This window comes from Acipenser ruthenus, chromosome 4 (genome assembly GCF_902713425.1).
Source record: "Acipenser ruthenus chromosome 4, fAciRut3.2 maternal haplotype, whole genome shotgun sequence".
NCBI lineage: Eukaryota > Metazoa > Chordata > Actinopteri > Acipenseriformes > Acipenseridae > Acipenser > Acipenser ruthenus.
This window is the reverse complement of record NC_081192.1, coordinates 103,785,898-103,799,800: the sequence shown is the minus strand read 5'-3', so window position 1 is coordinate 103,799,800 and position 13,903 is coordinate 103,785,898. Positions and strand designations below refer to the sequence as shown.

At 36.2% G+C, this 13,903-nt stretch overlaps 1 protein-coding gene across 2 annotated transcripts in view; it reads right to left on the bottom strand.

Annotated features, from left to right (window-relative positions):
• Positions 1–13,903, bottom strand: part of LOC117400308 (receptor-type tyrosine-protein phosphatase N2-like) — a 277,116-nt gene that overhangs the window by 17,831 nt on the left and 245,382 nt on the right. For both annotated transcript variants that reach the window (XM_034000071.3, XM_059023311.1), the window contains exons 15-19: positions 10,282–10,429; positions 9,711–9,784; positions 5,256–5,333; positions 2,066–2,185; positions 504–670 (exon numbers count right to left, since the gene is read on the bottom strand). In XM_034000071.3, coding sequence (XP_033855962.1) covers positions 504–670; positions 2,066–2,185; positions 5,256–5,333; positions 9,711–9,784; positions 10,282–10,429 — 587 coding nt within the window. The remainder of the gene's footprint in view (positions 1–503; positions 671–2,065; positions 2,186–5,255; positions 5,334–9,710; positions 9,785–10,281; positions 10,430–13,903) is intronic.

The following is a 13,903-nucleotide window of genomic DNA, read 5'->3' as shown; positions in this document are numbered from 1 at the left end:
TGTGTTGTAAACCCCAATGGTTCACCATGTTCTATAATTTCAATTTGTTTAAAAAAATAAACTAAAAACAAAAGAAAAGAAGAACCGTATCAAAGCATGCACAGAAATGGAATTAGACAGTTATTTCAAGCCAGGCACAGTGCTGGTTTTGACAGGCCCGTGCCAGGCATGGTGCTGGTTTTGACAGGCCCGTGCCAGGTGCAGTGCTGGTTTTGACAGGCCCGTGCCAGGTGCAGTGCTGGTTTTGACAGGCCCGTGCCAGGCATGGTGCTGGTTTTGACAGGCCCGTGCCAGGTGCAGTGCTGGTTTTGACAGGCCCGTGCCAGGTGCAGTGCTGGTTTTGACAGACCCGTGCCAGGCATGGTGCTGGTTTTGACAGGCCCGTGCCAGGCATGGTGCTGGTTTTGACAGGCCCGTGCCAGGCGCAGTGCTGGTTTTGACAGGCCCATACCAGGCGCATGCTGGTTTTGACAGACCCGTGCCGGGCAGGCCAGGGTGTGTACCTGCGGAAGTCCAGGAGGGACCTGGTGGACTCGGGGACGCTCTGGTTCATCCAGCTGAGGAAGTGGAACTGCGTCACCGTGCGCGTCTCGTTCGTTTGCAGGTTCTTCAGATAAAAGCTTCGCACCAGGAAATCCTCACACCAGATGTGCTCAGATACAAGATTTACCTTCACGGAAGAAGAACGGGCATAAAAAACAAAAAGCTGAATTAGTTTATTTCATTCATTTTTTTTTTTTTGGTGAGTTTAAATAATTTAAATGAACTCATGTGAGCTTTTATTTAAAGGCCCAGTTCAATTAACATTTTTGTACTTGCAATATAAACTTCTTTAGCTGGGAAAAATAATTTTTTGGTATAAATTCAAGCAATAAACCAAGCAGATGTTAAGCAATTTGGATTTAGATTCATCAGCGAATATGTGTTGCATGCTCAGGGTTACAATTCACCATTTTTAGTTTTTAAGGTTTAGTATAATAGTAGATCAAGTGTTTAAAATGAAACCTAAATATTATTCTACAGATTATAAATACATTTTAGTATTTATATATTTTACACTTCAATGTTATTTTTTGGGTGTCTATAGTACAGTCTAAGCAATTAAAAATACTCATTAAAAATAGTTTATAATTTGTTGCCTACAGTATGTATGTTTAATTGTTAAACATTTGGTTTTACAGGGTAACTCCTGATCCCATAAAGAAAATGAAAAAAGGAAAAAAACTGAAATTCTGCCTTTTGTTTTGTTTTAAATCTTTTTTAATTTGCCGATTTCGATTGATTTGAAAAATGAACATTAAGGTAAGGAGGCTTCCCCAGCACACAAGCCCAATCTAAATGGAGAGTAGGTCTAGTATCCTATAAAGCATGAGCAAGGGACACAAGAGAAGGATATCAAATAAACATTAGGACTCTTCACTGCTCTTGCCACCCTCTACAGATACGGTCACAGGTTTTGCATCACCTAGAATTTCAGGATTGAGCATAAAAAAAAATAAATAATAATAATAATAAATAAATAAATAAAATAGATAGATAGATAGATAGATAGATAGATAGATAGATAGATAGATAGATAGATATGAACAAAATTCTGATATTTTATTTAACATCATGTAATGAAAGAAACTACAAAATGATATCTCAAAAGTCTATCGGGAGCCACAATAGTAGTACAGTATTTCATGTTAGACTTTGTAATGTCACATTTTTGTCAGTTTTTTATTAAGTATATGGAAAACTACAAAGCGGTATGCAATTCAGTATGTTAACGTGACATTATTCAGCAGGTTTCATTTGACTTTATGAAGCACAATGAGTTCATTATATAGGGCGATGCAAAACCTTTGGCCGCAGCTGTACATTTCACAATGATTTTGTCCAAACTGAAGCTTTTGAAGCTGTGGACTCATCTCCATGCAGGAATTGTTAAGTATTCTCGTCAGACTTGTTTTCCCTAAAGGAGCAATTCACATTAAACAGCTTGTTTACTTACATTTAAAATTAAATTATAATTACAAATAAGGCCCATTCTTCCAACACAACGTGCAATCTTATTAAGTACCTCGTAAATATTGTAGAGGTTTGAACCCTCATCTGGCCAGTAGTGGTAGCACTGTTTGACTCCGTTTTCAGTCAGTGGTGTCAGCATGACAATAACGACACAGCCGTTCTCCCAGACCATCTGCAGACAAAGAGAGAGGCCACGGTCACACTGTGACTGCCTAATTAATGTGTGACAGGTATAAATACTGCACTCAGACACACAATTCAAATCCAGTCCAATCGGAGGAAATTGAGTCACTCCCATTATATGGGTTTTATTGTGCAGCTGCGTAAAAATCTTGACAGAAACAGACAGGAAATGTGATTTGTAAGAAATATTGTCTGAGGAACGCACACATTAAATTATCAGCATTATCCTGTCCCCAGAGCAAAAGCCATGTCATATTTTTTTTTTTTTTTTGGCTTTGTGAATTGCAAATCCATGTTCTAGAATAAAATGAATGCCATTGAAAACCAAGGATTTACAATTAGACAGCAAAGACAAAGGTATTTGGAGAACTTAAATGCATTTTCATCCTGTATCCTTTAATGACTATTTGAAATAGCAGGTCTACAGTTTGTGTGCGTGGCAATGTTCCATGCCTGGCAAACCCTTATTAAATGCAGTCTTTTATACAGTGTGCTCTTCTGGTCATCCCTCCTGATATGTACACGAGTTAGCTTTCAGGGTTTCACAGGGCGCCTTGTCTTTCCACTCATAGTAACTGATACACTCGCCTGGGTACCAGCTTCACTTCCACACAGCACCGCATGTTTTATTTCTCTTTCTCTTGGTATTTTTAGTGCAGGGTTTCCCGGCTGTCGTCATTTTTCATGCCCCCCCCCCCAATGCATTTAAACCAGCTTCCCTAAATTGGTTCTTTTCATCATATAGCAATTTAATGTGCCTTCGGAAGTTATACAAGCCCACCGAAGCCATTATGAAAATGAGGAGAAACGCCGATTCTATGGGAGCAATAAAATACAATGATCTTGACTATAAACTAATCATCTAGCTCTCCGTTGCGACCCAAGGGTAACATTACACAGCCCACTCATTTAGGGGATCTTGTCCCCAGTAAGCACAACGAAAGCAGTGCATTAGACTGTGGTGTAGCCCAGGAGAAATGCAAAAGAATATAACAATGTTTTTAAACGTTACGTTATATATTTAACATATCCAATCAGGAACGCAATTAACAAACATAAGGAAACAAAATAAAGTATTTCGTTTAATGCATTAGACTTTCGTATAACCCTAAGGTTGCATAGGGGGAAAGGTAACATATGAGTACATGTTGTGATGTTAATATGCAACAAACATCTGGCATAGTATTTGTAACATACAACATCACTCTCCCACACGGTATCAATTCAAACTAACACAATGTGAGCAATGAGTACAAGTTCTAGACCAGGCTTTCTATAGCAGCCTAATGAAACGCCACATGGATTGTAGGCAGTAGGACAACTATTCTTTATCTGAATGTTGCTATTCTGATGACCCTGAAGCATCTGTGTTATATGATCATTAGCAATGTAATGTACTGTATATGTATTTACAATGAAGTGTTCTTTTGTTAACGTTCTTATGTTCTTATGTTCTTAATAAATGCAATTTAAAACCATGTCATCGTTTGACTGTATGGTAAAAATGCAGAGAGAGAAGCAAAGCTCCTACATATAATCTTCCTTATGATTCTATTCACTTTATACGTAGCCTTCAAATGTCTTGCACGTATTGTTATCATACTTTATTTTTCCAATATAATTATTTCCTAATTGTTGTGGCATATTTAACAGATCCTATGGATTACATCCAAATGGTCAATCTACAATATCCATTTAAGGTTAAAGCTTTTACAAATAGCCCTTAACCAAACAAGGAAATGTCAAGTACACTCTATATACCAGGAATCTGAACAGCAGTATGCAAACCAGAAAACAAACCAACAGTGGGCACATCATGCAACAAAATAATTAAAAATGATCGTCACTATTTTAATGAAAATTATTTCAAACATTGGATTAGAAGGTTTTACAGATCATCTTGTGTTATTATGTCTTTGTATCTTCTGTCTGGCAACAGATTGATGGCATCTGACAGGAATGTATATTTTCTCTTGTGAACAAAGCCATCGACACATAGCTCAGGCAATCATAAAAAAAAGCCTGTCGAATTGGATCACAAATGATGTGCTTTCTTCTTCTTTATACAAGCGTCAAGGAGAAAGTGCTAAAAGGCATAAATGTTTCAGCTCCAATCCTCAAAATAATCTGACAATGTTGCAATTCAGCACGGAACACCCTTTTCCTAGCTATCAGCATTATGTAAAGATAAAATTACAAATGTATTCAGTATATTTCTTGATTTAGAGAGAGAGAGAGAGAGAGAGAGAGAGAGAGAGAGAGAGAGAGAGAGAGAGAGAGAGAGAGAGATTTTAAGGCTGTCAGAGTTCGCATTACCAGAGCAATTCACTATGTGTTGGGTTCTACAAAAACAGAAATGCCTTTGCTACTGAGGTACCCAAATCAGAGAATGGTGTTTGATCAGATGGGTTTTCTATCAGCAATGGTGGCGTCTACCCTCTAGTGTCCTGCAAGGCTAGATTGCTGGAGGAGCAGACATCATGGACTTAAAGCACGGTCACACTGAATAGGGGGGTAGAGGGAGCACCAATAAAACTGAAAATTAAACAAAATCACCTGCATGCTTTTTAATTTGTTCTCAGTTTGACATCAATAAATGTAAATCCTAAACACGATTTACATACAGTAGTGTGCGAATCTATTAGAGATTTGTCATTCATATCCTTTATATACATACTTGCATGAAAACTGAGAATTTCAATTTTCGGTGAGTAATCATTGATATAGAAACAATAGGCACTGTTTTCATTATGCCTTTTAAACAACTTCTAAAAAGTCTCATGTATTTTATCATGTGTGGCTACGTGTTCCCTCTTGCTATTTTAAATTAATTAAAGTCATCAATTAAATTAGACAATCTCTAATTTGCCTATTTTCCAGGACTTCAGTTCCAGTGGTTTGATTTCATCTGCACAACAAATCAAAACAACAGAAGCAATGAGGTGTTCTAATACATTTGCACACTACTGTAATAATAATAATAATAATAATAATAATAATAATAATAATAATAATAGTAATAATAATAATAATATAAAGCTGTACTGTATTTTCCTTACCTGCCAGAAATCTGCAACAGTAGAAGGCAGTGGGCCTTGAGTAGCAATGTATGCAGGGCTCTTGGGATCATGGTCCATCTGGACAGAGAAACATGAAGAAAGATGTGTGAGCAGATCTCTATCACCATGATTGATTATCCAAGACCTAAATGAACAGTTTGGGAAAGTAGTTTACAGCACTTTAAGGCATTTCAAAAGTCTGATAAACAAGACCTTTTCACAGATGCAGTCATACTGGGTCTTAGCCTTTGAGCGGGGCTGCATGGTTAACAGTTGTACCAGCATTTCTAAATGTCTAAATGTCTGAACTTTCACTTCAGCGCAGGGATTGGTTATCATGTAAACTGCATGGCTATATATGGAATCTGGAGCAAAAACATTCTGAGGACCATACACGTGCACAACAAGGATTCTGAAGTACCGGCATTGCTTGTATTTTCAAACGCTTGAAATATTACACAAAATATATTTTCCGAACAGTTCTGGTGGTCCATTAGCAACATCCATCTCTCTTAGAACTTAGAACTCTTAGCAAGGAAAAATTCATAATCTGTATTTTTGTATTAATATTTGTTTGTTACTTGGTCATATTTTAGTTTGTACCGTACAGAGAACCCCTGAAATGCAATTAACTTCCCATCAAAACAGCATCAGCTGTAAAGAAATCTAGTTTAACCTTCTCTCTTAAACTAAACGAATCCTGTAAAATATATTCAGTTTCACTTCTGAATGCCCTTTACCACAGATGTATTCAAATATCCTGTATATTTATAATCAAACCAATTATTTTCTTTTTTGAAGCTTAATGTCATTAAGAGTACTTTGCCACTAGAAAAATATGAATTAACCCCCCAGCTCCTTCCATATCCTCACTAAAATGATTTGATAAATGGAATAAAGCAACTCTGCAATAATCAGATCATGTCTTTGTGTCCCTCCAGATATAATGAGCAGCATCATTAAATCAGTTATTTAGCATTGCTTTTGAACCTTTATTTATCAGTGACTGAATGGAATGTGCTTAATCAGCCAATGATCAATCTTACATTTCTGAGCAACCATGGTTGTCAAGTGAACAGAATGTACTGAGCAATTTGCTTAAATATATATATATATATATATATATATATATATATATATATATATATATATATATATATATATAATTAAAAATAAGTATGGAATGGGAGAATAGGAAGCTTATATACATCATTGGTAGAATGTTATTACTGTAACATGTTCCAGTGCAATGGCCATGCTATTATTCTGTAAGGAATACTGGGACTCATATGCTGGTTCATTCTTGATCGAGGCAAGTTACATTTGATCAAATGCAAGCAAACTGCAGTTGGTTGAGAAAAACTAGCACAATGTGAAAGTCTGAAATGTAGTTAACAAGTTGTCTGATTACCAAACGATTTGTTATTTAAAAAACGAAATGTATAGGCGATAGTTCCCAAGTACAATGGAGAGCCGGCTTTAGCCAATAAGTAAGCCACTGCATAATGTGCCATGAACGTGTCATGATTGTATAAAAACAGAATGGCATCCATCCATACCGCTGCATTCTGAATGGACGCTATTGCACATTAAACATCATTAAACATTGGCTAGACCAAATGAGCTCTGAGCAATTATAGGAAAGATGAGATGAATCTAAATCTCACACGCATGAAATTGGCTTCAATACCTTTTTCTTTTACAATACAGCTTGAAGTAATAATAATAATAATAATAATAATAATAATAATGTTTAAATTAGCTATAGCTTACATACTGTAGAAGATTAGGAATTGAATTACTTAAAGCAAAAATGTGGAGCAACAAGTGGTCAAAATTTCAATTAAATTATTTGCTGGTATCTGCAGGTAAAAAGTGAGACATTATCAAATGAGTTGTACTTTAAATCTCTCCCTTATGTAACAAATCTTGACACAGTGAGGTAGTTTTGTCTTGTGTCCTTGATTAGGTCTAAATTATACCCAGGCACATGGAGTGGTCTGCCTACTCAATACGTTACTTGCAATATAAAACAACAAGAACACTTTTGCTTCAAAGATAATTTAATGCATGTGAGATTTGGATTTATCTGGTCTTTCCTATAATTGCTCAGAGCTATATTGCTCTAGCCAATAATTATGTGCAATAGCATCCATTTAGAATGCAGCAGTTTGGCTGTCGTACAGTTTCAATGCAATCCGTGACACGTTTGTGCCCTCAGTACTCATTATTATGTTTACCACATTCGCATGCAGCAGCTTTGCTGAAAACGTGCAATGGCTTACTTATTGGCTGAAGCTTGTTGTCCACAGTACATGTGAACTACTCCCTATACATTTTACAAAATAAAAAGCCATTTGCAAACCAAGCAAGTTGTTAACCCAGTGCTGCATGTCAGACATTCACGTGCTGCATTACTTGCATCTGCTGAAATGCAACAGTCCTTCTTTGCGGATGTGTTGCTCATCATACAGCGTTTCACGAGTCCTCATTCTGTACAGACTATTATGTTTTTGACTGAAGATTTTTTTTGGAATACAGTTTGAACATATAATAGATATTGTAGTTAATAATATCTGAAAGAGGCTTTCAACGCATGAGGTCGACCAATGCAGATTTACGTAGTGTATATTTCAGTAGACATACATTGATGTCCTTAAATACCTTCCTCTAGACAGTGGTCAGCAGGTAGCCCATTGCACCTTCCTCTTTCTGTACTGAGTGTATCCCTGTATATTCACAGGTTTGGATGGACCATAATGCATGGATGAGGGGTGGCCCATTCATCAGCCCTGCTCTGCCCTTCCACTCATTCAATTCCCAGCTCCTTACTTTGGACCGTGACTAAATTCTTTCTGACACATCTGCGTCCGACGTCTTTAAGCGAACGGTTATGTTAATGGCATTCCTCAATCTGTACATTCAATAATCAGCAAGCTGAGATATTAATGCAGTTGATGGGTTTTTCTGTCAGCCTCCCTGCGAGGGGGGAAACCAGAAACCCCATTTACTACCAGGACCCCTAATTCCACAGAAAAGATGACATATTATTTACTTGTGGATGATTTCCCTGGAGTTTAATGAGGACTAAGTACAAACGTGACAGATGTAATTATCCCAATTCTGTTCCGCACAGCCAGGGTCTCCTTGTGCTGTAATTACCAGCCTTTCATCCAGCTGCTGCTAGAAGAGTTATTATCGCATTGTTTCCTTGTGCTTTTACTTTGGAAAGAAGGCGTTGACTTTACCATTCCTTCTGTTGGTTACCATTATAACCTTCTTTTTATCTAACATTCTAATTGTAGTTTGGTTTTTTTTTGGAACTCTAAAAAACCAAATCCCTGTGTTAGATGTTGAGAATTGTGCTTTGGAGGTAATTGAAATGTTTTTACGTACCTGTCATTTTGACTTTTACAATGTGCATTTCTGGTTAATTACTGGAACCAAAAAACAATATTGAATGGTAAGAAAATACCAGAAACCCCTTGCTAAAACATGTGTATGCCATTTAAATCAATTACATGTTGGTCGCCATGTATTTTATTTTTATTTTATTTTATTTTAAATTGGAGTATTGGATTTTATATAAATCTACAATGTAACACTATAGGGGAATAAACTATACAGAACCTTTCCTTTTTGTTTCGTTACAGGTCTACAGTAGACAGGCATGGCGGACAGGAACACATCATTAAGGTTACCAGACATCTCAGGAAAACTTGGATTGTCCCAGTTTTCAGCCTTAATTTCTTGTTCCGGTCAGAAACAGTGAAATTGTTCAATCATGCCGGTTCTTGTACATTTTTCTTTTTAGATGCACACACAGTTAAGAACAATATGCCATGACTATAACATTCCTTAGGGGAGAGAAATATTTCCACACCCATGCAAGATTTCATTATTGGCTGGCTGTGATACATACCATATGTTGTATATTAAAAAACAAAACAAACAAAAAAAAAACACTAGGGTTGAAATATCACTGCAATAAAAGAAGAAGAAAATAACAAGGTATACTCAAGATCAGCCGTAATTATATTCTTAACAATGGTCTGCCTTCATGATATTTCAAAACACTATAGGTACTACAATAGACACAATGGACGAAAACTAAATATGATACAATAACCATACCATGGAGGACAACATGTTTTAATACAGTCTTACCTTGGTAGAGGCAAACAGAAATTTAAAAAGATTACAAACACACACTTTACTGTGCCTGTCCTATTGCTAGCGTATCATTTTGTTGACTCAATCTCCTTTGAAGACAATGTAATGTTATAAATCTTATTGTATTACTTGTATTGTAACGCTTGAAATGTTTTTGCTTACGATTGTAAGTCGCCCTGGATAAGGGCGTCTGCTAAGAAATAAATAATAATAATAATAATAATAATAATAATAATAAATACAAACCAAGGAGATTCAGTATGCAGACAGACAGATACTCACAATTGGACTTGCATTGATGTAATCTGAATTGCCACGGTTATTTTCAACCTTCAATGTAATTCTGGAGTGATCATCTGTAAGATAAATGCATAATTTATCACCTCGTCTTTCTTAATAAAAAATAAGAGAAAGGAAAAAGAAATACATTCTGGACAGTTCTCCCATTTCTGTCTTTCTCCCCATCTCAGGCTGTAAGAAGATATATATCGAACATATTTACTAACCCTTCCACTAAACTGCATTTACACCTTGTAGATTGTAAAAGCCTGGCTTTCTGTCATAAACAATAATGGCAATCTGAGTGTTCAAATTCAGATTTGCCTCTAAACTTATAATAGCTGGTAACAGCTAACACTAATACTGCAATAGTTAATTATGCAAAGTTATGCACTGCAACATGAATTGATGTTCATCTCTTTTTTTTTTTTTTGTAATAGAAAAACAAGGGTTTGTACTTAATGACATTCACCGCACTGGCATTGGTGGTAAAGTGTAGCCATAGAAGGCATGAGAGGCTTCAGCCGGCTCTGCATTATGAGCTGTTTGAAGTAGTGAACTGCCGTGCACTTACAGACAGGCACTTTGTCAGTGCGGTTCTTCTTAGCATTCTCAGCCCTTTGTGCGACTGTGGCGGCGTTCGGCTCTGCTTGATAAGCACACAATGCCTCCCACTCCTTCTCCAGGCGATTCTTGTTCTTCAAGTGATCCTCCATGTAAGACTAAGAAAAAGTAGAAATGCAGATGTAAATTCCATTCAAGTAACTAGAGATGTTTATAATTACAATACAAAACAATAGAAGGGTTACAAGAAGACATTTAACAGATGTTTCCAGCTGCCCAGCTGTTCCCGCTAGTACTTTATTTTTAAATATTTTGTTAAGAAAATCTTAGAAAAACATTATGGTATGTATGCTCGATCGAGTACTCAGACCATTGCAACTCCCTTTTAACTGCAAGGCTCAACGAACTATTTCACCGAGATTAGGTCCCTTGAATCGAGATTACAATGTCACTATTCTATTTCTCTTTTTACATTTTTTTTTGAGAATTGGCTGGATTTGGCTGGTGTAATAATTATGCTCACATCTCCAAAGATTAGTTCAGCTCTTTGAAAGGCAGGGCCTGTTGCTACATGCTTTTCTTTAAACCCCACTTTGATTGGAACAGATAAGCAGCACTTCATAATCACACTGTAATACCACAACAACATGGATTCAGTGTGACAACCTTTAATCCTTAAGGGTGCATGGTCTACATTGGCATTTATTAAATTATGAATGATTATGAAATTAGCATGGCGTTTTGGAAGTCGCTATCTGTGAACCATCATGCAATGCAACATCTATCTAATACTGGCTTTGTATTGGCCTGCCACTGCCCCCTTCTTTGTTAATACAGAAGTAATGGAGATTTGCAGTGTGTAAAAGGATTATTTCAATCCAATCAAGAGGTGCTGCGATCAGTGAGTGTCAGGCAAACACTCACTAATCCCCTTTCAAACAGTTTATAGCTGCCAAAGGTGCTCATAAAAATCAAACTGGAATACAGTGCTACAAGATGCAATGAAGTCACCGGCTGATGTAATGTTTGAAAATAACCGGCTGCCGTAATATTGTATTGCGGTGGAGGAAAGGAGACCAGTGTGTGCTTTTTTATTGCTGTTTCAAATCTATTTAAAATACTACTGGCTGTACAAAGTGGGAGAAAGAAACACAAAAGAGGCAATGAGAGATCAAATAAAAAAAGGGGGGCATTTTTCTGCAACGTTAAATGTAATAAAGCAATTAAATAAAATTGTACATGACAAAACACTATATATATATATATATATATATATATATATATATATATATATATATATATATATATATATACTCTATACCAGAGGGTCATGGGTTCAATCCCAGGTAGGGGACACTGCTGCTGTACCCTTGAGCAAGGTACTTTACCTAGATTGCTCCAGTAAAAACCCAACTGTATAAATGGGTAATTGTATGTAAATAAATAAATAAATAAATAAATAAATAAAAGTGATATGCACAAAGCATGCATATTTGTTCTATCAACACTTACTTGGTGTTGAGAAGTTTTTGCTTTTGCTTGGTGCTATTAATTCAGAGTTTCAGTGTATTTGTATGTGATAGCAGCATATGCTTTTGTAACAGTCACAATTGCCACAGTCTTGCTCTTTACCTCTTTATGAGAGTTTCACAGTAGCTTTCCTCATGACTCAGATTGTTTTAATAAACAACCATTTTCCTTTTTTATTTTTAATTAAACAGCAATTTTAGGAATTATCTTTGTCAAACTGACTAATTAACAAAAGGCAAAATAATGTAGCTAACACAATTTCTATAATAAGTGTTCAGGTTAAGTTGAATTTGCCAAGTATATTATGGCTATAACTATGGATGAGCAGAAATTAGTTCTGATAAACAAATAAATAATAGGATGCGTGCAGCTGTTAGGGTGGCATCTGTTTAAATGAACAGCTCTGAGTTTTACCCCAGCCAGATAACTAGATATGCTCGGCTTACTTGAGGGAATAATGGCATGCTGCCTTGATCTTTGGGTGAAATCCACCCACATTCTATTCACATAGCAACACAGAGATCAATGCAATCAAGCTGAAATAAAAGTGGGCTTACTTCACAACAGAGGATGATGCTCTGCTGTGGAGCAGGTTTACAACTTCAGTTTCATTCAATCAAACTCTGAAGGTCACGCAGGTTTATAACTTCACCTACACTGAACATAACTAAAGGTCACTGCTGTCTTAGCTGTCCATATGCACTTCTGAAGCATTGCATCTACCTCAAATATGCATTAGTATTTAACACAGATATTACATTCAGCACTCCCTCCCACTGTGCAAGGACATAGATCTCGTCTCAATGTTTTGACTACTGAGATATGAGCATTGGAGAGAGAGCAGGACCATTTCAGTTTTAATGTTTTTAGCTGTAAAAAAACTGCTCATTTCACTGACTAAAAATAGGTATTTCAAGATATTTCACGATTAAACATTTTTTAAAGCAGAAAAAAAATGTCATATTCAAATTTGATTATTTTCTCTTTCCTAAATATTCAAGTGCTTAGCTGAAAAACAGTAAATGCTAATTGTAGAATATTTCATTTTTTATGTCCACCTTTTAAAGACATTGTATTTTTGCCATCAGTGAATTATCAAACAAAATAAAAACATAAATAAATGTAAAAACAGACACGTGAAATGTCCCCTAAGCCAAAGGGACACTAGTCTACATGTTGCTAGAAAATGTAGATTGAAATCTGTTGCTTCTACTTTGGCAGCGTTACATGCACAAGTCATGACAGTTTTCCTCACGACGTGTTTGCCATACTTTTCAGGAAATGCGTTGCTATGCAGTTCTGATTTAGAGAAAAAAAAAAATCGGCCGTACCAATGCAGATTCAATTCAGTCATTTAGGGGAGGGGATATTTAAATGTCCGTGTCTGCTTACTACGTAGGAAAAGGCAGACTCTGGATATTGTGAGGAGAGCTTCATGCGTTGCTATGAAGATAAAAACATTTAACAAGAGAAATGAATTCACGTGTTGTCGCGCACATTCTGAATTACGCCGCGCATTAGCTACTTGTTTGTCTGGTTACCTTTCCAACACACTCACATGCACACGCACGCACGCACAATTATATAAAATATAATTTCTACTAAGTACAAGTTTTACTACTTAGAATTTATATTTGTGTGTGTGTGTTTGTGGAAAGTAAAAGGTAAATTTCCTTAACACTAGAATCGCCTTTTACAGTACATGTTTTTATTTTGAATATAACCTACAATATTCAATTTTTTTTTATACATGCCTGTTGTTATCTCTACTGACCTGGCAGCCATCAATTCCTTTGTTTTGTACCAAGGAATGCACCGGGGAAAATAGATTTCATCTTGAAGCTAGCCACAGCGCTTCGGCAGAAACATCATAAGAAAACTGCAAAGCAGCAGGCTGCAGCAGCTCAACCTGGATTCTGCGCTGCGAGTGACACACACGCAAGAGAAATCATACTTTCATTTTAGATTAAAAACTACTTTTGTTTTTACAGTTTTGTACGTACATAAACCTGTTTAAACCTCTTTACACACTAGTTTCTTTCGAAATGTTTATTTTATTATAGTTTTTCATTTTTATATGTGGTAAATTAGAAAATAAACCC